Raw genomic sequence first — 24,199 nt, forward strand, 5'->3', positions numbered from 1 at the left:
GCTATAGAATATTATATACTTCTATCAGGTTTCCCCTCAACCTCAGACATTCTGGTGAATACAATCTGTCCAATATACACCATGTATCTAAAACCCTCTAATCCTGGCAGCATTCTGGTAAACCTTTTATGCGCCCTCTACAACACTTCCACATCCTCCCAAGTAATGGGGCAACAAGAACTGCATGCAGTCAGGGTATTGAGTATAGACGTTGGGAGGTCATGTTGCAGTTGTATCAGACGTTGGTGATGCTGCATTTAAAATATTTTAAAAGGGTTTCGGCTCGAAACGTTACCTATTTCCTTCGCTCCATTGATGCTGCTGCACCTGCTGAGTTTCTCCAGCATTTTTGTCTACCTCTAGAATATTGTGTTCAGTTCTGGGTACCATGTTATAGGAAAGATATTGACAAGCTTGAAAGGGTTCAGAAAAGATTTACGGGGATGTTGCCAGGACTAGAGGGTGTGAGCTATAGGGAGAGACTGAGTATGCTGGGTCTGTATTCCATTGGAGCGTAGGAGGATGAGGGGAGATCTTATAGAGGTATACAAAATCATGAGAGGAATAGATTGGGTAGATGCAGCTTTTACCCAGAGTAGGGGAATCGAGGACCAGAGGACATAGGATCAAAGTGAAGGGGAAAAGATTTAATAGGAATCCGAGGGGTAACTTTTTCCACACAAAGGGTGGTGGGTGTATGGAACAAGCTGCCAGAGGAGGTAGTTGAGGCTGGGAGTATCCCATCGTTTAAGAAACAGTTGGACAGATACATGGATAGGACAGGTTTGGAGGGATATGGACCAAGGTGCAGGCAAGTGGGACTAGTGTAGATGGGACATGTTGGCTGGTGTGGGCGAGTTGGGCCAAAGAGCCTGTTTCCACACTGTATAACTCTATGACTCTATGAATGGGGTCTGCCTGTGAGATACACGTGATGTTATTCAGACAGACATCAATGAGATGTTTCAGAGTTCTAAACACGTACTCAGTACACTCTAAATCTTGGTAGGAGAGACACCACTGAACAATGAGATAATTAAATCTTTGCATTACGGCTTTTTCAGTTCGATTTGCACAATATATATAACCATATAACAATTACAGCACGGAAACAGGCCATCTCGACCCTTCTAGTCCGTGCCGAACACGTATTCTCCCCTAGTCCCATATACCTGCGCTCAGACCATAACCCTCCATTCCTTTCCCGTCCATATAACTATCCAATTTATTTTAAAATGATAAAAACGAACCTGCCTCCACCACCTTCACTGGAAGCTCATTCCACACAGCCACCACTCTCTGAGTAAAGAAGTTCCCCCTCATGTTACCCCTAAACTTCTGTCCCTTAATTCTCAAGTCATGTCCCCTTGTTTGAATCTTCCCTACTCTCAGTGGGAAAAGCTTATCCACGTCAACTCTGTCTATCCCTCTCATCATTTTAAAGACCTCTATCAAGTCCCCCCTTAACCTTCTGCGCTCCAAAGAATAAAGCCCTAACTTGTTCAACCATTCTCTGTAACTTAGTTGCTGAAACCCAGGCAACATTCTAGTAAATCTCCTCTGTACTATCTCTATTTTGTTGACATCCTTCCTATAATTAGGCGACCAAAATTGTACACCTTACTCCAGAATTGGCCTCACCAATGCCTTGTACAATTTTAACATTACATCCCACCTTCTATACTTAATGCTCTGATTTATAAAGGCCAGCACACCAAAAGCTTTCTTTACCACCCTATCTACATGAGATTCCACTTTCAGGGAACTGTGCACAGTTATTCCCAGATCCCTCTGTTCACCTGCATTCTTCAATTCCCTACCATTTACCATGGACGTCCTATTTTGATTTGTCCTGCCAAGATGTAGCACCTCACACTTATCAGCATTAAACTCCATCTGCCATCTTTCAGCCCACTCTTCCAACTGGCATAAATCTCTCTGTAGACTTTGAAAATCTACTTCATTATCCACAATCCACATTAAGTATCATCTGCATACTTACTAATCCAATTTACCACACCATCATCCAGATCATTGATGTACATGGCAAACAACAGTGGACCCAACACAGATCCCTGTGGCACCCCACTAGTCACTGGCCTCCAACCTGACAAACAACCATCCACCATTACTCTCTGGCATCTCCCATTCAGCCACTGTTGACAGACTAATGATTATTTGATCATTAAGTTTCAAAAGTTCAGATATGGTTTTTAATTAAAACAATCTACGACTGACCCCTGAATCTTAATTTTAAAAGGATTCTCCGACAGAGTGCCCTGAAATTGTCTTGCTGGCCATATATATATCTGCAGCTCCACACACATCATTGCAAACTGACTTGAAAACTCAAGTCCTGGCACACCCAAGTCCCAAGTGCATTTCCCATAACATTTTAATTTACTTTCTGGGTGGTGTGTTCATTTACTCAATTATTTACTTAATCATTAACATTTGAAACAAACCCATGTTAAATCCAAAAGATAGACACAAAAAGCTGGAGTAACTCAGTGGGTCAGGCAGCATCTCTGGAGAAGAGGAATAGGTTCCTTTTCCCGAAATGTCACCTGTTGCTTTTCTCCAGAGATGCTGCCTGTCCCACTGAGTTACTCCAGCTTTTTGTGTCTATCTTCGGTTTAAAACATCATCTGCAGTTCCTTCCTACCATGTTCACAAGTTATGGCCCTGTCTCACGGTGCGAGTCCACCCACGAGTGATCACGAGTTTAAAATAAATCAAACTCGTGGTAATCATGTAGAATTGACGTAGCAGGAACGTCGTAACTCGTAACGCTAACGGCAGGTACTCGGGAATCTTGTTAACTCGTGGAAATCTTTCAACATGATGAAAGATTTCTACGAGTCAAATTTACTCTTGAAGTAAACATTTTAAACTTTTAAACTCGTTGTAAGAACGTAGTAGCCCGTGAGTTTACTGTGGCGACTCGTGAGTCTACCGTGGGAACTCTTTAACTCAGTGGGACAGGCAGCATCTCTGGAGAGAAGGAATGGGTGACGGGATGATGTTTCCAAAATTCTGCTGCGTCTTTGTGTTACTCAAGCACTGTGTGTTCACTTTTTGTCAACCAGCATCTGCCCTTTCTTGTGTATTACATTATTTGTATCCGTGGCAGTTGATTGTCGCTCCCTTCAGTTTCCCAGGGGGTCGGGACGGGACTGGAGTTGTGAGGGAAAGGTGGGGGGGGGGGGGGGGACACCAAAAACGGACAGCGGAGATGTCTTTGCTATACCGCTACAATAATCGGACTATTTGGTACGCTGCTGTTTCCGTGACTTCCTTGAGTTAACAAGTTTCCCGAGTACCTGCCGTTAGCGTTACGAGTTCCGACGTTCCCGCTACGTTAATCCTACATGATTACCACTAGTTTGATTTGTTTTAAACTCGTGATCACTCGTGGGTGGACTTGCAACCGTGACACAGGGGTTTTATAGGAGTAGAGAATTAGGCCGTTTGGCCCATCGAGTCTACTCCCCAAACCAATCTGCCTCCTGATCCCATTTTCCTGCCTTCTCCCCATAACCCTTGACACCTGTTCTAATCAAGAATTGTTCTAATCAGAATCATGTTAAGTTCTCTAGAATATTTTTCAGATTCAACTTTGAAATGCATGATTCCCAGTCGTCAGAAGTAAAATTGCAAATGGTTGGATAATCTCGAAAATATCTCCTGACAGTTCAAAGCACAGTTAGCACAAAACGATCACGCCCAAAGATTTCAATTTCAACAACTATTTAACCTTGTCCTCCCACAAGGTGGCCATTAAGGCCACGAACATTTTCACAGAATCCCCGCTAATCAATCTTTGTCGAAATTCTACATGCAGCATTTAGATTAAAAAAACAAGATTTATAACTGGCACAAGATTCAAGATAAAAAGTAAGTCCCATTCTTTCCAACAACAAGCCCATTCATAAGCCCTTTCCTGTAAGATTCTTAAATTTGTTCCAGAAGAACTCAGCAGCTCAAGCAGCATGTTTGGAGGTTAAGGGAAAGTCGACAATTCAGATTGCACCCTGCTTCATATATCCGAGAGTAGGGAAGATAGTCAATATCAAGAGGGGAGAGGGAAGGGTCACTCAGGAATTGGGAGATAATAGGGGAAATCAGATGAATGATGGGGAGGGCAGGGGAAAGGGAGAGGAAGGCAGCGAGCTGACAAGTGGAACCAGATGAAGAAGAGGTGATGAGCAGATGGAATTGGTTGGGAAAGGGAGAGGATGGCTGGGCCTGCGGAGAAGGTGGATAGGGGTGTAAGTGATGGGCAGATCAAGATGGGAATGATGAAGAGTGACAAAACCAAGCTAGACCAATAGAAGTGAGATAGGCACACAGAGACCATGGCAACCTGAACTTGGAAAATTCAATGTTCACACCATTGGCTTATGTGATACCCGAGTACAGTGTGAAGTTACAAGATAGACGCAAAATGCTGGAGTAACTCAGCGGGACAGGCAGCATCTCTGCAGAAAAGGAATAGGTGACATTTCAGGTTGAGTCCCTTCTTCAGACTGAGAGTCAGGGGAAAGAGAAAAGAGAGATACAGGTACATAGGACAAATGAATGAACAAAAGATATGGAAAAATCAATAATGATCAAGGACAAGTGGAGCCCACAACAGTCCATTGTAGGCCGTGGGGTAGGTGATAATGAGTTATACAAACAATAAAACCCAACAGAACAATAGTGAAACTAGTCCAATGACGAGTGGGGAAGGGATGGAGAGAGAGGGGACGCAGGGCTTACTTAAAGTTAGAGAAATCAATATTGTTACCGCAGGTAAGTATTTTCAAATAACATAAAATGTTAAATAAAATAATGTTCAAATAAATTCTGTTAACATAGTCATTCTTCGTAGAAACAAGGAACTGCAGATGCTAGTTTACAAATAAATGACGCAAAATGCTATAGAGTAACCCAGTGGGTCAGGCAGCATCTCTGGAGAACATGGATCGGTGATGCTTCAGGTCGGGTCCCTGAAAAAGGTCTGCAGAAGGGTACCGACCCGAAACGGCACCTATTCATAAGCATTCTTCACATGGGTTTTACAATTTTGTAATTGTTTAATAATATTCAAACAAACAAATCATGTTTGTGACAACCTACTTTTCCAAAATGCTCATTCTTTCAGAAGCAGCTTATTTACCTTTCAAGGTGCGTCTCACTCAGGCCAAGTGAGATGTGTAGAAAATGGTACCATGCACTCTCGGTGAAGAGCAAGGACAACATGGCCCCCTGCTGGCACAGCCCAACGCATGTTGTAATTCCCAAAGCATTCAGCATTTTTTCTGTTACCTTTCCTATACCAGGCACCTACACATAAAAGTAGCAAGCAAAGCAAAGTCTTAATAATCTAATAGTTAAATGGCAAATGCAACAATGTATTGCAATGTATTGCGTACAGTTTTGGTCTCCTAATCTGAGGAAAGACATTCTTGCCATAGAGGGAGTACAAAGAAGGTTCACCAGACTGATTCCTGTGATGGCAGGACTTTCATATGAAGAAAGACTGGATAGACTCGGCTTGTACTCGCTAGAATTCGGAAGATTGAGGGGGGATCTTATAGAAACTTACAAAATTCTTAAGGGGTTTTGACAGGCTAGATGCAGGAAGATTATTCCCGATGTTGGGGAAGTCCAGAACAAGAGGTCACAGTTTAAGGATACGGGGGAAGTCTTTTAGGACTGAGATGAGAAAAACATTTTTTACACAGAGAGTGGTGAATCTGTGGAATTCTCTGCCACAGTAGGTAGTTGAGGCCAGTTCATTGGCTATATTTAAGAGGGAGTTAGATGTGGCCCTTGTGGCTAAAGGGATCAGGGGGTATGGAGAGAAGGCAGGTACAGGATACTGAGTTGGATGATCAGCCATGATCATATTGAATGGCAGTGCAGGCTCGAAGGGCCGAATGGCCTACTCCTGCACCTATTTTCTATGTTTCTATGTATATGCCTTTATATCTACATATAGATTGGGTGAATCAAATTGGCAGGGGTGCTGAAGAAGAGGATTTCTTGGAATGCATGTGGGATAGTTTTCTAAACCAACATGTAGAGGAACCAACGAGAGAGCAGGCTATTCTAGATTTGGTATTGAGTAATGAGGAAGGGTTAGTTAGCAGTCTTGTTGTGCGTGGCCCCTTGGGCAAGAGTGACCATAATATGGTTGAGTTCTTCATTAGGGTGGAGAGTGACATTGTTAATTCAGAAACAAGGGTCCTGAACTTAAAGAAAGGTAACTTTGAGGGTATGAGACGTGAATTGGCCAAGAAAGACTGGCGATTGATTCTTAATGGGTTGACGGTGGATATGCAATGGAAGGCATTTAAAAACTGCATGGATGAACTACAACAATTGTTCATCCCAGTTTGGCAAAAAATAAATCAGGGAAGGTAGTGCATCCGTGGATAACAAGGGAAATCAGGGATAGTATCAAAACAAAAGATGTAGCATACAAATGAGCCAGAAAAAGCAGCCTACCAGAGGACTGGGAGAAATTCAGAGACCAGTTCTCCCGAGTTCTCCTCTGATTCGAGCTTGTGTAATGTACGTAGCGGGTACATAGGAGCTCGGGGATGTCACGTAGCGGCTCGTACAAGTAACGGTACGTACTCGGGACATCCGGTAAACTCGTGAAGTTTTTTCAACACTGCGAAAAATGTCCACGAATAAAGAAATACTCGTGATGAAAAAATTGTTACTTTTTACTCGTACGAGCCGCTACGTACATTACACGAGCTCGGATCAGGGGAGAACTCGGGAGAACTCTTGAACTATCTCGTACAGTGGGACAGGCCCTTTACATTTGCTTACATTGGGATTACATTGCCACAGTTTTGTTAGCATCTGTTTGTAATTTCCACTTCAAAAGTCTTGCACTGTCAGCAAACTAATGACAAATTTGCCTTCTGGAACTCCATGCAGATATTCCTATTTCACCAGTTTTCCCAATAGGTCAGTCAGGTCATCTACGACCTGTGCTACAGCAAATCCTGCTGGCTCACTCGCTGTTGAAACTGGTCCTGTTGTTCTATGGCGGCCGCGAGGCTCGCCCCAGTACAAGTTGTGTTCCTGTCTATTGTACTTGTGTCTGCATTATACGTTCGTAATGTGTCATGTATAATCCAATACACCCGATGGGAACTTCTAAACTTCAAACTTAACATCCACGGAGTCCTGAGGCCATCTCTACCGAAGGAAATAACGTTTGTTTCTCCGGGTCTCTCTACATTCTGGCCGCAGACCGGCAAACGAAGCCGACCGCAGACCGCAGACCGCGGACCGCAGACCGCAGACCGGCAAACGAAGCAGGCGCTCCGGTATCCTCTCGAGGTTCAAGAGGCACCCATTCCGACCTCCTCTCCCAGCCCTCCTGCTGGCAAATGTTAGATCTCTCTGGTACAAGATGGACGAACTCCAGCTTCTGATTCAGACCAACAGGAACTACAGCAACTGCTCTGCCATCTGCCTGCCTGAATCCTGGCTGGATCAGTCAGTGCCCGACCAAGCAGTAACGCTGCCAGGATATACACTTCACCGAGCCGACAGGTCAGCTGAACTATCTTTCAAGTCAAAAGGTGGTGGAATATGCATTATGATAAACCAACGCTGGTGCACAAACTCCACCTCACTCAGCCATGTATGTTCCCCACTCTTGGAGCACCTTACTGCCACATGCAGACCCACCTACCTCCCCAGAGAATTTGCATCGGTCATTGTAATCAGTGTTTATATTCCACCTGAGGCTAATGCTAACGCCGCCATGAGCGAACTAGCCTGCCACATATCCGACACAGAAAATTCATACCCAGATGCAGCAATAATTGTGTTAGGTGACTTCAACCACACCAACCTGTCCACTGAGCTTCCAAACTACCACCAGCACGTGACCTGCCCCAGCAGAGGGAACAACACGCTCGACCACTGCTATACTCCGTTTAAGGAGGCCTACCGTGCCTTTGTAGGAGCTCCGTTGGGCAAGTCAGACCACGCGATGCTGCTGCTTATCCCAAAGTACAAGCAAATAATAAAATCCTCAAAAACTTCGCCCAAATCTGTTAGGTCGTGGTCTACAGACGCCATCGAAAAGCTGCAAGGCTGCTTCGCATGCACTGATTGGGAAGTTTTCCGCGCAGCTGGTGACCTCCACGACTACACGGACACAGTGACGTCATATGTCCAATTCTGCGAGCAACTCTGTATCCCTTCAAGAACGGTTAAACAATACAACAATATACCCTGGTTCACAAAAGAAATTCAACAATTAAGAACTGAGAAAAATGCTGCATATAAATCTGGAAATAAGCAGGACTACATGGCTGCAAAATATAAATTAAGGTCTACAATAAGGAAAGCCAAACACAATTATGCCACCAAAATAGAACAAGAATTCTCAACCAACAACACTAGAACTGTCTGGAAAAAACTTCAGGAAATCACCAACTACAAAAAGAAATCCACCCCCATCCCTGACAATGATCATCAACTCCCAGATAAACTGAACACTTTCTATGGCAGGTTTGAACAGTCTCCAGTCCCTCCACCATCGTCCCCCTCTCCTCTTCCTCCCCCTCCATTCCACATCCAGGAGGCCGAGGTGAGGACTACCTTCAGGAGACAGAAGAAAAACAAATCTGCAGGCCCAGACAACATCAGCCCAGCAGTGCTCCATCATTGTGCAGCAGAACTGGCCCCTGTGTTCACCAACATCTTCAATTCCTCCCTCTGCCAATGTTCAGTGCCCCAGTGCTTCAAACAATCCACCATCATTCCTGTGCCCAAGTCTAACACATCATCCTGCCTCAATGACTACAGACCGATTGCCCTTACATCTGTGGCCATGAAGTCATTTGAGCGCATTATTCTCGCTCACCTCAAAACCAGCACTTCCTCCAACATGGACCCACATCAATTCGCATATAGAGCCAACAGGTCAGTAGAAGACACAGTCAACCTGGCCATCCATCACACTCTGCAACACCTGGAAACCGCCAACACTTACGCCCGCATCCTGTTCATGGACTTCAGTTCGGCATTCAACTCCATCAACCCGGTCAAACTCTTCCATAAATTAACGGACATGAACATTGACCCCTGCATCTGTCATTGGATCTATAGCTTCCTTTGGAACAGACAACAGAGGGTGAAGATACATAACACCATATCTCACCCTCTGCACCTCAGTACAGGAGCCCCTCAGGGCTGCGTCTTGTCACCCTGGTTATTCTCACTCTACACAAATCAACTCACATCCCAGTATAGTTCAGTTAAAATATATAAATACGCAGATGACACAACCATCATAGGTCTCATCTCTAACAACAACGAAACAGAATACCGCACTCAAACACACAAAGCAGTCACTTGGTGCACAGATAATAACCTCCTACTCAACACATCAAAAACACATGAACTTATCATTGATCTCAGACGTAAGGCACAACCCAAGACCCCCCTACTCATCTCAGGCGAACCCATATCCACCACTGACTCATTCAAATTTCTTGGCACTCACATAAGCAATAACCTCAAATGGAAAATCAATTCAGATCACATTTATAAGAAAGCCAACCAAAGACTTTTCTTTCTCCGTCAGCTCAAGAAGTTCAGAGTGAGGAAACATCTCCTAATCCGATTTTACACAGCCATCATCCAAAGCATGCTCACTTCATCAATAACAGTTTGGTACAGCAGTTTAGACACTCACGCCCATAATAAATTACAGCGCATTGTCAACAAAGCATCCAAAATCATCAGCACTCCCCTTCCATCAATAGAATCACTCAATCTCAAACGGTCCGTGTCAAGGGTGAAGAAAATCATTTCTGATCCCTCCCACCCAGCTCACCACATCTTCCACCTGCTGCCGTCAGGAAGGCGCTACAGCTCACTGCCCGCCAAAACATCACGATTTAAAAACAGTTTCTACCCACATGCAATTCGAATTCTGAACACTCTATGACAACATCACATAGCCACCTCGTGCATGTACTGTATACTGTATGTTGTGTTTTATGTTATGTTTGACGGGAATCAGCCTATTGTGTAACATCCTGTACTGAACCTGAATTCCCCACCAGCTTGACATTAAATAATCTGAATCTGAAATCTATTACTTTTAAGAGAAAAGATTCCATAAATGCAAATAATTAATTTAAATATAAAAAAGGGATTTAGTTGCCAAGTTTCAAACACGTAAAACCAGTAACAAGATTCACAGAAGGTGTGGCACAGTGGTGCAGCGGTAGAGTTGCTGCCTTACAGCGACAGAGACTACGGGTGCCGTCTGTACGGAGTTTGTATGTTCTCCTTGTGACCGTGTGGGTTTTCTCCAGGTGCCCCGGTTTCTTCCCACACTCCATAGACATACAGGTTTGTAGCTGTAAATTGGCTTCTATATATTGTAAAAAAAATGTCCCTAATGTGTTGGATAGAGCTAGTGTATGGGATTGCTGGTCGGCATGGATTCGGTGGGCCGAAGGGCCTGTTTCCACGCTGTATCTTTAAAGTCTAAAGGTCTGAATATGAAAATATGACCAAAGATCAAGGCCACGTGCACTATAATATTAACGGTGTCTTAAGGAGGAAGAAAACTTGAGATTTAGGCCCTCACGAGTTGATTTTGACTATGCTGTATGTAGAATTAAATAATATTGAGACAGGTTACCTTTCGAATAGGCAAGTTCTTTATGAAATCCTTGACAGCACAACTGTCTGCTGGAATTTGATACTGTCCATTTGGTTTGTTTACTTCACTGCAGACTTTGGACAACATCATGTTTGGTGCAATTCCTAAAAAATATCAAGTTAAGCAATCAATATTTGTTCAGCATCACTATTTGTCCCTGGACACATGGGACAAATGCACATTACGCTTAAAGTCAATACAATCTGATCAAGGTGTAGAATATGTTGAGGTGAATAAAATGCATTCGAGTTGATGTTTACTTAAACTAAATAGAATTGGCAAATTGGCGATACAAGAGGCTGCAGATATTAGAACAAAGTGGGACTCAGCTGGGCAGGCAGCATCTGTGGAGGGATAGGGACAGATGACGTTTTTTAAATTAATTTATTTATTTATTATAATTTTATGGGAAGCAATTGTACAAAAAAAGAATAACAGTTCTACAATTCTAGCACAGCTTCAATTTTAAGAATTTACAAACAGAATATTAAATTGAAATAAGAAAAAAGAGAGAAAAAAGGAAAGAGAAAGATGAAAAGAAAGAAGAAGTAAAGGAGATATATCCGACGACCCACCCATGCGCCTGCTCACCCAGCCTTACAGTTTTCAGTTTGTGTTCAACCATTGTATTGTTCAAGAAATTCAATAAAAGGAGAACATATTTATAAAAATTGATCTGGTTTGTCATTCAAGACAAACCTAATTTTTTCTAGATGTAGTGTCTCTGTCATTTCCATAACCCACATCTTCACTGAGGGGACTGTTGTCTTTTTCCAAAATTTAAGTATAAGTTTTTTTGCTGACAGATGACGTTTTGTGTCAGGACCCTTTCTCAGACTGATCTCAAAACTGAGAAATAAATGGTCACGTGAGGGAGAAAGGATTATAAGGCAAGAAGATAGGTGGGATTTCTCTAGGTGCTGGCATAGAGTAGATGAACTGAATGGTCACCCTCTATGTTGTAATGCAACTGATGCCAGAATTGTAGTTCCTTGACTGGTTGCCGGCCCGTTTGTAGGACAGCAACTTGGTGAATTCCTACACGTGGCAGATGACACCAAAACTGAATAGGATAGCTTGTACAAAAGACAACTATTACCTGTAATCATCAGCCTCTTCTGGAGATATCTTCTGGATTAGTTTTGGTTACCAGGATAGATGAGATAAGAATTTCGCCTAAATTGCTCTGGGTTTTAATCTGAGGACAATATGGAATGCTGACGAGGAGAAGACCTTTGGAATTCAAGTCCACTATTCATTGAAGGTAGCAAAATAGGCCGAAAAGGGTGATATGTCAGGGCATAGAATACACACGTTCAGGAGATATGTTGAAACTTTACACAATATTGATTAAGCAGCACTTGGAGTTTTGTGCATGGTCCTGGCCGGCACAATTTAGGACGGGTGTGGTCGCATTAGAGAGAGTGCAGAGGAGACTCACCTGATGTTGCCTGGATTGGAAGACTTAAATTATGAGGAGATATTGGATAAACTGAGTTTATATTCCCTTTAGCAGAAACAGCTACATTTTAATTCAGACAACATAAAGCTACTTACTAGACTGCAGACTTCCATCCATTTTATTCTTGGCAGCAATATATAAAACTCTGTCAATGTCGAAATCCGAAAATGAAGTCAAAAGTGGTTAAAAAAAGATAAAGGCTTCATTACTTGAGCGCCCTGGAGAGGAAGAGACTACAAAAAGTAGTAAACACGGCCCAGTCCATCATCGGCTCTGACCTTCCTTCCATCGAGGGGATTTATCGCAGTCGCTGCCTCCAAAAGGCTGGCAGTATCATCAAAGACCCACACCATCCTGGCCACACACTCATCTCCCTGCTACCTTCAGGTAGAAGGTACAGGAGCCTGAAGACTCCAACGACCAGGTTCAGGAATAGCTACTTCCCCACAGCCATCAGGCTATTAAACCTGGCTCGGACAAAACTCTGATTATTAATAACCAATTATCTGTTATTTGCACTTTATCAGTTTATTTATTCAAATGTTTTGTAGTCAATGCCTATTATGTTCTGTTGTGCTGAAGCAAAGCAAGAATTTCATTGTCCTATCAGGGACACATGACAATAAACTCACTTGAACTTGAACGTGAACTTACCAGCACTTGCTGTTAATTTGGTCTTCTGTTCAATTCTGAAACGCATTTCTTTAACAGTCTCCTCTGCTGTAATACCAAATACACCTGGCTTCCTCTTCTCCCGACATGATTCTTTTTCACTGTTTTGCAGATAGGAACCTGTCAGTGGAACTCCACTGTGAATTGGTTCCTGAGGTGACAACATGGGAGGGGTGTCGTCGAAAAGTATTGGTGAAATATCTCCCGAATCTTCATTGGATGGATGTAAATTATCCATGTTTTCCATTACTGTATTAATAGATCAATAAAATTATCAGGGTTAAAATATACAGAATTTCTACTATTGCTAACAATTGCAGAGTTCCCGCAATTACAATTAATGGTAAGACCCTTGACAGCATTGATGTACAGAGAGATCTTGGGGTCTAGGTCCTTAGAAACATAGAAAAATAGGTGCAGGTAGGCCATTCGGCATCATTCAATATGATCATGGCTATTTAAATGGCCTACCCTTTATTCTTAAATTGCAACCTTTGGTTCTGGACTCCCCCAACTTGGGGAACATTTTTCATCCATCTAGCCTGTCCTATCCCTTAAGAGTTTTATATGTTTCTATAAGATCCTTTCTCATCCTAAATTCCAGTGAATATAAGCCCATTGAAATAAGCCCAGGCGATCCATTCTTTGTCCATTCGATCCATAAGTCCTTGAAAGTGGCAATAGAAATATAGAAACATAGGAAATAAGTGCAGGAGTAGGCCATTCGGCCCTTTGAGCCAGCACCGCCATTCAATATGATCATGGCTGATCATCCTAAATCAGTACCCCGTTCCTGCTTTTCCCCCATATCCCTTGATTCTGTTAGCCCTCACGAGGCTCTTGAAAACATACAGTGAACTCTATCTTGAAAACATCCCAGCACTGAGCCTTGCAGCACCCCACTAGTCACTGCCTGCCATTCTGAAACGGACCCATTAATTCCTACTCTTTGCTTCCTGTCTGCCAACCAGTTCTCTATCCATGCGTAGAGTACTAAGACAGCATATGTGCTTGCCTTCATTGTACTCAACGTCCAGGTAAGAATCAGGAAGTGCTGATGCAGCTTTATAGGAATTTGGACTTTATCTGACTTTTTATGCCCCATTTGGATTATTGCGTGCAGTTCTTGTCAACCCATTACAGGAAGGATGTGGTGGCTTTGCAAAGGGTGCAGAGGAGATTTACCAAAATTACACATGGATTCGAAACATAGAAAATAGGTACAAAAGTAGGCCATTCGGCCCTTCGAGCCAGTACCGGCATTCGATATGATCATGGCTGATCATCCAAAATCTATACCCCGTTCCGGCTTTTTCCTGATATCCCTTGATTCCCTTAGCCCTAAGAGCTAGGGGCTATTAGCTACAAGAATAGGTTAGATAAACTTGAATGGTACACTCTGGAACACCCAGTGGTTGACGGAAGACTTGATAGAAGTATATAAAATTATTATCGGGTAGACAGTCAGAAACGTTTTCCAGGGTGTAAATATCGGATACGGATTACATGCAGGCAGATAAGGATTGGACTTAGCATCATGTTCGGCACAAACATTGTGGGCCGAAGGGCCTGTTCGTGTGCAGTTCTATGGTTCAATGTCTTTCACTAAAGATCTGCCAACGAAAACATTTGATTTGCTTTGAATTTCGTTCTTTTCCAGTTTTTATCCCTTTATTTTTAAATTAAAATCTTGCATTATTTAGTAAAACAATTCAACTTTATGCCTAACATAGAAATGACTAGCTTTTAGTGTCAGTGCAGTGTACCCACTGCATTGGTTCCGGGGAATCTGGGGTATTTTGTGATAACAGGTTAAACGTGGTTATAAATCAATGTTCACTACGTGCGATGATCTAATTGTGACATTGCATATTCTCAGATGGACTGACATAGTAGATGTCGACAGGCTGCTTCCTCAAAATGGACGGTTTACAAAGAAGGGGAGGGGTTTCCAAAACTTTGGAATCATTGTTCCGACCTTCAGGCCAGAGATGAGGGGAAATTTCTTTATGCAGTTGATGAATTCACTCTTCTTAGAAGTGGATTTTCCTCCTGGGATAAATAAAGTTCTATCATATCGTATCGTGTCGAATGCTCCGTCCACAAGTATATCTAAGATTGCTAAGATCTCTAAATCAGACTAAAATAAAGAACTCCAAAAAACATTGAAAGAATTAGGCAACATCATTACCATTATTCTTTTTTTAAATGGCTCTATACTTGCACTTCCGTTACGAAATTGCGTTTCCAAATGAAAATCAGGAAGTAGTGGTTTTATTTCAGTTACTAGAACAGTAAGTACTAAAAGTAAACATCATATCTGACAGCATCTGGATGGAGGTAGCCCAGTTCAAATTTCAGATGCATAGCCCTGATCAGAACTGAAACTCCTTGCCTCTGTCAGAGCTCATAATAATCATCATCATCGCAATTTATTAGCCAAGTATGTTTTGCAACATACGAGGAATTTGGTTTGCCATACAGTCATACCAAAAAAGCAATAAGACACACAACTACATAAAAATTTGACATAAACTACTGTATATTTTCAGCATTTTGCCTTTTACAGTACCCTCCATAATGTTTGGGACAAAGACCCATCATTTATTTATTTATTTGCCTCTGTACTCGACAATTTGAGATTTGTAATTAAAAAAATCACATGTGGTTAAAGTGCACATTGTCAGAATTTATTAAAGGGTATTTTTATACATTTTGGTTTCACCAGGTAGTAATTGGAGCTGTGTTTATACATAGTCCCCTCATTTCAGGGCACCATAATGTTTGGGACACATGGCTTCACAGGTGTTTGTAATTGCTCAGGTGTGTTTAATTGCCTCCTTAATGCAGGTATAAGAGAGCTCTCAGCACCCAGTCTTTTCATCACCTTTGGAAACTTTTATTGCTGTTATCAACATGAGGACCAAAGTTGTGCCAATGAAAGTCAAATAAGCCATTATGAGACTGAGAAACAAGAATAAAACTGTTAAGAGACACCAGCCAAACCTTAGGCTTACCAAAATCAACTGTTTGGAACATCATTAAAAAGAAAGACAGAACTGGTGACCTTATTAATCACAAAGGGACTGGCAGGCCAAGGAAGACCTCCACAGCTGATGACAGAAGAATTCTCTCTGTAATAAAGAAAAATCCCCAAACACCTGTCTGACAGATCAGAAACTTTCTTCAGGAGTCAGGTGTGGATTTGTCAATGACCACTGTCAGCAGAAGACTTAATGAACAGAAATATAGAGACTACACTGCAAGATGCAAACCACTGGTTACCCGCAAAAATAGGATGACCAGGTTACAGTTTGCCAAGAAGTTCTTAAAAGAGCAACCACAGTTCTGGAAAAAGGTCCTGTGGACAGATGAGACGAAGATTAACTTATATCAGAGTGATGGCAAGAGCAAAGTATGGAGGAGAGAAGGAACTGCCCAAGATCCAAAGCATACCACCTCATCTGTGAAACACGGTGGTGGGGGTGATATGGCCTGGGCATGTATGGCTGCTGAAGGTTCTGGCTCACATATCGTCATTGATGATACAACTGCTGATAGTAGTAGCATACTGAATTCTGAAGTGTATAGACACGTCCTATCTGCTCATGTTCAAACAAATGCCTCAAAACTCATTGGACGGCGGTTCATTCTACAGCAAGACAATGATCCCAAACATACTGCTCAAGCAACAAAGGATTTTTCAAAGCTAAAAAATGGTCAATTCTGGAGTGGCCAAGTCAATCACCCGATCTGAACCCAATTGAGCATGTCTTTTATATGCTGAAGAGAAAACTGAAGGGGATTAACCCCCAAAACAAGCATAAGCTAAAGATGGCTGCAATACAGGCCTGGCAGAGTATCACCAAAGAAGACACCCAGCAACTGGTGATGTCCATGAATCGCAGACTTCAAGCAGTCATTGCATGCAAAGGATATGCAACAAAATACTAAACATGACTACTTTCATTTATATGACGTTGCTGTGTCCCAAACATTATGGTGCCCTGAAATGGAGGGACTATGTATAAACACTGCTGTAATTTCTACATGGTGAAACCAAAATGTATAAAAATAGCCTTTATTAAAATCTGACAATGTGCACTTTAACCACATGTGATTCTTTTTTCTATTACAAATCTCAAATTGTGGAGTACAGAGGCAAATGAATAAATGATGGGTCTTTGTCCCAAACATTATGGAGGGCACTGTAGTCATCACAATGTGTAAATTGGGCAGAGATCCAACACCAGGTTCATTCACCATTCTAAAATCATCCGTATAAAATGGCTATGTGACATCTCAGTGACTTTATATGCACAAGCAAAATGACTAATCTTACCTTCTCCATGATAGTAATATGTCCTTTTGTGTTCAGGCCAGTACTGCCTTTGTTCTAAGTGCTCTGTTATATCCAGGTAGGCCTCATCGAGACTTACTGGTAGGAAATTGGGGTCATAATCTGCCAATATCTCTTTTACCTTGTCAAAGAAAATATTTAAAATGTTGTAAAGGCATTGACGATCACATAACAAAATATCACATTCCTTTGTCAGAAAGGAACAAAGGTTTTCTATTCTGCCATTCATTTGGCCATCGACGACAATTAATAATTTTTTCAAAGAATAAAAGGGATATTTTTACTGTAGAAGGCTTCCTGTACACAATTTATGTCTTACGAAAATGCTACTATCTGCTTGACGTAGGACAACATCAATTTAATGATGACAGCTTCTCCTGCAATCTCCTGTTACTTCAGACCAAAATATTTCATACCACATGGAAGTAAATATAGAAATGAGGAAATAATAGAACATAATTGTAAAAATATTTGCTTCACCGCTATTATATTAATGCTCAAAAGGAACTATATTGATGAAATAAATACTGCAACAATGGAAAAGAATGTGACTGAAGCCCACAACAGGCAGATTGTTGCAAAGAGTCAAATGCAGCACTAAGGGAGGTCTAATGGGCAGCACGGAATCTGATTTAGTCCAGAAGAAAATTTTCGTCATCACTGCTACTACATAGTACATAAAATGATTATTGCATATTGTGTTGCAGTGTTTTAGGTTTAGTTTTATTACTTTCACATGTACCACGGTGCAGTGAGACGCTTGGTTTTGCATGCCACCCAAACAGATCAGATATGCCACGCATAGATACACATTATCAGTTCAAAATCAAGAGCAAAATCAAGTTAAACTTCAATCCCCTTTACAGGAATGGATTTTTTTTTTAAATCGGACAATGGGCTAAAAAGGAAGCAAGGAGAGGTGCCCACATTTATGGAGACCCTATAGATCGAGAGAGAATGATAAGTTGACCACAAAAAATGAGTAGTCTTAAAATACTAGGAATTAGGAAGACACAAATTAACTGGACTTAAGTATTCCAGCAGCAAAATATTTGAATCTGCTGCTGAATCCCTCAAATATAACTTTGTCATCTCTGGGTTTTCATAATCAAATTCACCCCTGTCTGCCTTCCACTTTCTAACCATTCTAACCTTTAAGTCAAATAAATATTAAGCAAAAATAAAATAAACTTGGAATACTTTGGAACTGTAATGAAAATATAATGTAAAATATCTGAAATTAAATGAGGGGAAAATAATACAAGGCATGAAACCACTACTGATTGTATTGTAATAAAATAGAAGATAAGTTTAGCAGAAGCAGCAATAAACAAAACAATATTATCAGAAGATGTGACGCACCTCTTTGCTTATTGCTCGATATTTATCAAAGTTTGTTGGAACGATAATCAAATTTGGACACAGTTTTTTAGCAATAAACCCAGGCATCGCTGCACGTACTCCATATTTCCGTGCATGATAATTTGAGGTTGACTGCAAGAACAAACGGCATTGCATTAGATAAACAACTCTCGAGATAACTACCATCACTGTCTATCAGAATTAATAACCATTTTCATAAAAGTCTTCAAAATCAAAATTGCATAGATTTCCATTAAATTATAAAACACATTTTGAAATTGAGTCATAGAGCCCTGGAATCATAGTTATACAGCACAGAAACAGGTCCATCAGACCAATATCCACGCTGACCAAGATGCCCCATCTAAGCTAGTCCCAATGCCTTGGTTGGTCTAGTATCCCACTAAATCTTTCCTATCCATGAATCTGTCTAGTGAATCTACCAGTGGGAGAGTCTAGGACTAGTGGTCACAGCCTCAGAATTAAAGGGAGGAGGTGAGGAGGAATTTATTTAGTCAGAGGGTGGTGAATCTGTGGAATTATTTGCCACAGAAGGCTGCAGAGGCCAAGTCAATGGACATTTTTAAGGCTGAGATAGATAGATTCTTGATTAGTAAGGGTGTCAGGGGTTATGGGGAGAAGGCATGAAATGGAGTTAGGAGGGAGAAATAGATGGGCCATGATTGAATGGCGGAGTAAACTTGATGGGCCAAATGGCCTAATTCTGCTCCTACCATTGATGACCTTATAATTTGTCCTAGTGTCTTTTAAAATGCTGTTATAACACCAGCCTCAACTACCTCCTTTGCCAGCTGGATAGTAGTTGAGTGCCATGTAGTAGGAAGTAAAGGAATTTGGGGTTTGGTCAGAACGGTGCTTGGCTAAAGAAATCTTGTCAGAAGTAAGGCTTTAGATTCCTGGATCAATAGCACTGTTTCGAGGCAAGATTGTACCTGCACAAAACTGTAATATGTTGAACAAACATCGAGGATGATATGCTAGTGATGTTGTCTGAGGTTAAAATTAATTAGGCATAATAGATGGGGAGAGGCCTAGTAAAATATAAATGGATAATTGAGCCAGTCCAGTCTGCAGAGCATATGGGAGGATTACAAGGCTAAATTAATCTACTTCAATCAATCAATCAATCAATCAATCAATCAAGCACTTTATTCATCCCCGAGGGGCAATTTAAAGGGCGCATTACAGTAGCTTTTAAAAAAAGAAAGGGACACAATCAATGAAGAGACAAACATTCAAAGCTACTCTCTGCACCAACCGGTCGACCGCATGAGCAGTGACCCGGCAAGGATTGGGTTGTCAGCAGCGATACAATAATAAAGAACACACAAAATGTAACACAAACATCCACCACAGCATTCATCACTGTGGTGGAAGGCACAAAAATTTGGCCAGTCCTCCTCCATTTCCCCCCCGTGGACAGGACCAGAGTCCAGAGTCAGTCCAGGATCGGCTCTTCCTCACCGGAGACCGCGGCTTTAAGTTGTTGTAGGCCGCAGGCCGGTGGTCAAGATTTAAAGTCCCCGCCGCAGCCAGAAGCACCGTAGACTGCAGGGCCGGCGGTCGAAGCTCCCCTCCAGGGGTGATGGTAAGTCCATGCCGGCCCCGCGGTAGAAGTTGGCCGCGGGCCGGCAGTGATGGCTTCTTCTTCCCCCGGGTCCCCCACGAGGGATCCCGGGCTGTAGACGCCGCACCAGCTGGAGCTCTGCAGACCGCGGCTTCAGCCTGCGACTTCAGGCTGCCGGCTGCCCCGGGCCAGCGAAACGGAGCGCTCCCCTCCAGCGAGCCCCAGCGAGGGTTCACCCGCTCCACGCCGAGAGTCCACGCTGCGCCCACTGCTGAAGCCCCGGGCGCGTCTCCGGGAAAGGCCGCGCCGATCCTTGATGTTAGGCCACGGGGGAGGCGACCTGGAAAAAGTCGCCTCTCCATGGAGGAGGCGACCGAAGCGGTTTCCCCCTTACCCCCCCCCCACACCACCCCCCACACAAAACACACGAAGGAACATTAAATACATATTTTAAAACAAACTAAAAATAAATAAATAAAAAATAAAATAAAATTTAAAAAAGGAGTCTAACAAGTAATGCAAGGAGTCTAACAAGTAAGGCAGATGAACTGAGAGCACCAAGTAGCACATGGGAACATGTTATTTTGCTATCACATATACATGGTTTAGAGGTAGGACCGGCAAGTCAATATTCCAGGGCAGAGAATCATTGGCCAAATTTTTGTGCCTTCCACCACAGTGATGAATGCTGTGGTGGATGTTTGTGTTAAATTTTTATTGTGTATTGTGTGTTCTTTATCATTGTACCGCTGCTGACAAATTCATTTCACTTGCACTTTATATGCAATGTGACGAATAAAACTGATTGTATTGATTGTATCATTGGGTGTAATGGCAGTGGGGGAGAGAATGCATGGAGTGAAGGATGTGGCATTACAGTCTCAATAAGCAATTCCTTCACTTCAGAAATAATGGAGGATATCCTGAAGACTCTTTCAATGAGGTTATACTGTATATGTACTCAGAGACAATAGTGGATACAGGAGGCACACTTTTTCAGATGTCCTACAGGCCTCCTGGTAGTCAGCAGGAGGTAGAGGAACAGATATGTAGACAAATCACAAAACGTGACAAAATAATAGGGTTATAATAGGCAGGTATTTAACTTCCTCAATATTAATTGAGACATTCTTAATGCTAAGGATCTCAGGGGAGCAGAATTTCTCCAGTGCATCCAGACAAGCTATTTGACCAGCGAGTGGATAGTGCTCCAAGCAGAACTTGGGCAGCATGGTGGCACAGTGGTAGAGTTACTGCCTTGCAGCGCCAGAGACCCGGGTTCGATCCCGACTATGGCTGCTGCCTGTACGGAGTTTGTACATGCTCCCCGTGACCTGCGTGGGTTTTCTCAGAGATCTTCGGTTTCCTCCCACACTCCAAACACATACAGTTTGTAGGTTACACAAAAATGCTGGAGAAACTCAGCGGGTGCAGCAACATCTATGGAGCGAAGGAAATAGGCAACGTTTCGGCCCAAAACGTTGCCTATTTCCTTCGCTCCATAGATGCTGCTGCACCCGCTGAGTTTCTCCAGCATTTTTGTGTACCTTCGATTTTCCAGCATCTGCAGTTCCTTCTTAAACAGTTTGTAGGTTAAATGGTTTGGTATAAATGTAAGTTGCCCCTAGTGTGTGCAGGATTGTGTTAATGTGTGGGGATCGCTGGTCGGCGCAGACTTAGTCGGCCGAAGGGCCTGTTTCCGCGCTGCATCCCTAAACTAAACTAAATTAAACTCCACAAATATGTGACCCGTTCTCTTATTTGAACTAAGGTCTATGAACAAAATGTTAATTCAGTTTCTCTTTCCAAGAATGTTACGTCCTGCCAAGTGCTTCTGACATTTTCCGTTTTATTTCAGATTACCAATATCTGTGTTTATTTGATTTTTACAGTGGTAATTCTATGAAATTACATCTCAGACAATGCACAAAACATAAATTATACACAACAGCGAATGGAAAAAAATTGCACCAAAACAAGATATTAGTGCACACACAATTAGATAAAATCATGGTCGCACAAGAGATGGTCCTTTGGGTTCCGATGCCGAGAATACAGGAAAGTAGCTGCTCTTGAACCTGGTGGTGTGGGATTTCAGGCTTCTGTATCTCCTGCCAAATTGCCATTGATTTATTTTCAATTAAATTGAATCACTTGGCACACAAAGTTATGGTGCAATGTAATTCAATGTCTATAAATTTTAAACTCCAATTCGCTGCATCAATAGTGACAAGCCCATAATTATTTTTGCAAACCGAATTTTATAAATATGAGGAACTGTAAATCGTCTCGGATTTTTGTTGTTAAGCTTTGGATAGCAACTAGTATGAAGTTACAAAAAGCAATGCAGGTCCAGTCACTAGCACAGAATCCTTCTCTGGTTAATTTTGGTCAGTTCACTAAAGTGTTTGAATTCCATCTGCTGTGTTTATTTTACCATTTTGGGTTTTTTCCTAGGTTACAACAAGACTCTGTTCCTGAGAACTGATCGTAGTGCAAACAGTTCACAAGCTGGAAATGCGGCTGCCCGACAATATATTTAAATGAAAACGTAGGCTGATCAAGGAAAATACGTGGTTAAACCAGGGCGATTAACTTAGCTTCTTACCAAGTATTCACATGACAGAAAATGCCCGCAACTCTGCGGTAACCGCAAACACATCTCACCAGCTTTCAAGATGCTCGTTTGTATATATGGACCTTTCCTGAATGCAGCATCACAGATAGACAGGGTGCTAAAGGCGGCTTTTGGTGCATTGGCCTTCATAAGTCAGGGTATTGAGCATGGAAATCAGGATGTTATGTTACAGTTGTACATAACATGGTAAGGCCATATTTGGAGCCTTTCATTGTGTTCAGTTGGGTCACCCACCCTGCAATGGGAAGGATGTCATTAAGCTGGAAAGAGTGCAGAGAGCAATACAAGAATGTTGCCAGGACTTGAGTGCCTGAGCTACAGGGAGAGATTGGGCGAGGATTTTATTCCCTGGGGCAAGGAAGGCCAAGTGGTGATCTTATAGGTGTGTATTAAATCTGAGAGACAACCTTTTCACTCCGAGGGTGATGGGTATATGGAATATGGATAGGAAAGATTTAGAGAGGAAATATTCATTCTTGTTTTTCTCTTTCCACAGATGCCATCTGACCTGCTGAGTGTTACCAATAGTTTCTGTTTTTATTTCAGATGTCCAGCACCTGCGGTACTTTGCTTTTGCATTATGGCCTTGATGGATTTTCTTGTTACAAATGACCACTTGTGATTGTTTAATTCTGCATCAGGAATATTTTGCTAATAAATATTGCTCTAATGTTAATACAATTGTGCAATGAAATTCCCTTTGCCAATGCACTTAAGATATCATTGCATATGCTCAAAGATTATCACATTATTTCGTATTTTAGAAAAAAAATCAAACACATCTATGCAATTAAAAGACAAAGTGGTATTTTACACTGAAGAGGGTTCAAAAACACAATGAAAAGGACATAATGGCAACATTCTTTGAAACTGCAGAAAGCAGTGTAATTTGATTGATTAAAAATGGCACATTTTGTCAATTTAATGCAGGTGGTACAAATAGAAATTCTTGTTCCAAGTACTAAGTACTAAGTACTAAACGCACACCCTTCCTGTGGATGCATCTAAAACTTCTCATCTAGATATTATACTAATATTTTAAGCTCTGTTAGATGTTTTAAGGGATTTTTTTTCCAGACTTTGAAAAATTATACTCCACACATGAAAAGCTGTATAGTTATAATCTAGTTAGGGCGGCACGTGTCAGAGCGGTAGAGTTGCTGCCTTACAGCACCAGAAACCCGGGTTCAATCCTGACTATGGGGGGTGCTATCTGTACGGAGTTTGTACGTTCTCCCCGTGACCTGCCTGGGTTTTCTCCGGTATCTCCAGCTTCTTCTAACATTCCAAAGACGTACAGCATTGTGGGCTGATTGGCTTGGTAAAATTGTAAATTGTCCCTTGTGTGTGTAGGATAGTGTTACTGTGCGGGGATCGCTGGTCGGCGCGGACTCGGTGGGCCGAAGGGCCTG

At 42.1% G+C, this 24,199-nt stretch overlaps 1 protein-coding gene across 2 annotated transcripts in view; it reads right to left on the reverse strand.

Annotated features, from left to right (window-relative positions):
* Window positions 1-24,199, reverse strand: part of polk (DNA polymerase kappa) — a 77,969-nt gene that overhangs the window by 10,356 nt on the left and 43,414 nt on the right. For both annotated transcript variants that reach the window (XM_033018635.1, XM_033018634.1), the window contains exons 5-9: window positions 18,562-18,693; window positions 17,182-17,320; window positions 12,822-13,088; window positions 10,685-10,809; window positions 5,165-5,331 (exon numbers count right to left, since the gene is read on the reverse strand). In XM_033018635.1, the coding sequence (XP_032874526.1) occupies window positions 5,165-5,331; window positions 10,685-10,809; window positions 12,822-13,088; window positions 17,182-17,320; window positions 18,562-18,693 (830 nt within the window). The remainder of the gene's footprint in view (window positions 1-5,164; window positions 5,332-10,684; window positions 10,810-12,821; window positions 13,089-17,181; window positions 17,321-18,561; window positions 18,694-24,199) is intronic.

The sequence above is a fragment of the Amblyraja radiata genome, chromosome 3 (assembly GCF_010909765.2).
Source record: "Amblyraja radiata isolate CabotCenter1 chromosome 3, sAmbRad1.1.pri, whole genome shotgun sequence".
Classification (NCBI taxonomy): domain Eukaryota; kingdom Metazoa; phylum Chordata; class Chondrichthyes; order Rajiformes; family Rajidae; genus Amblyraja; species Amblyraja radiata.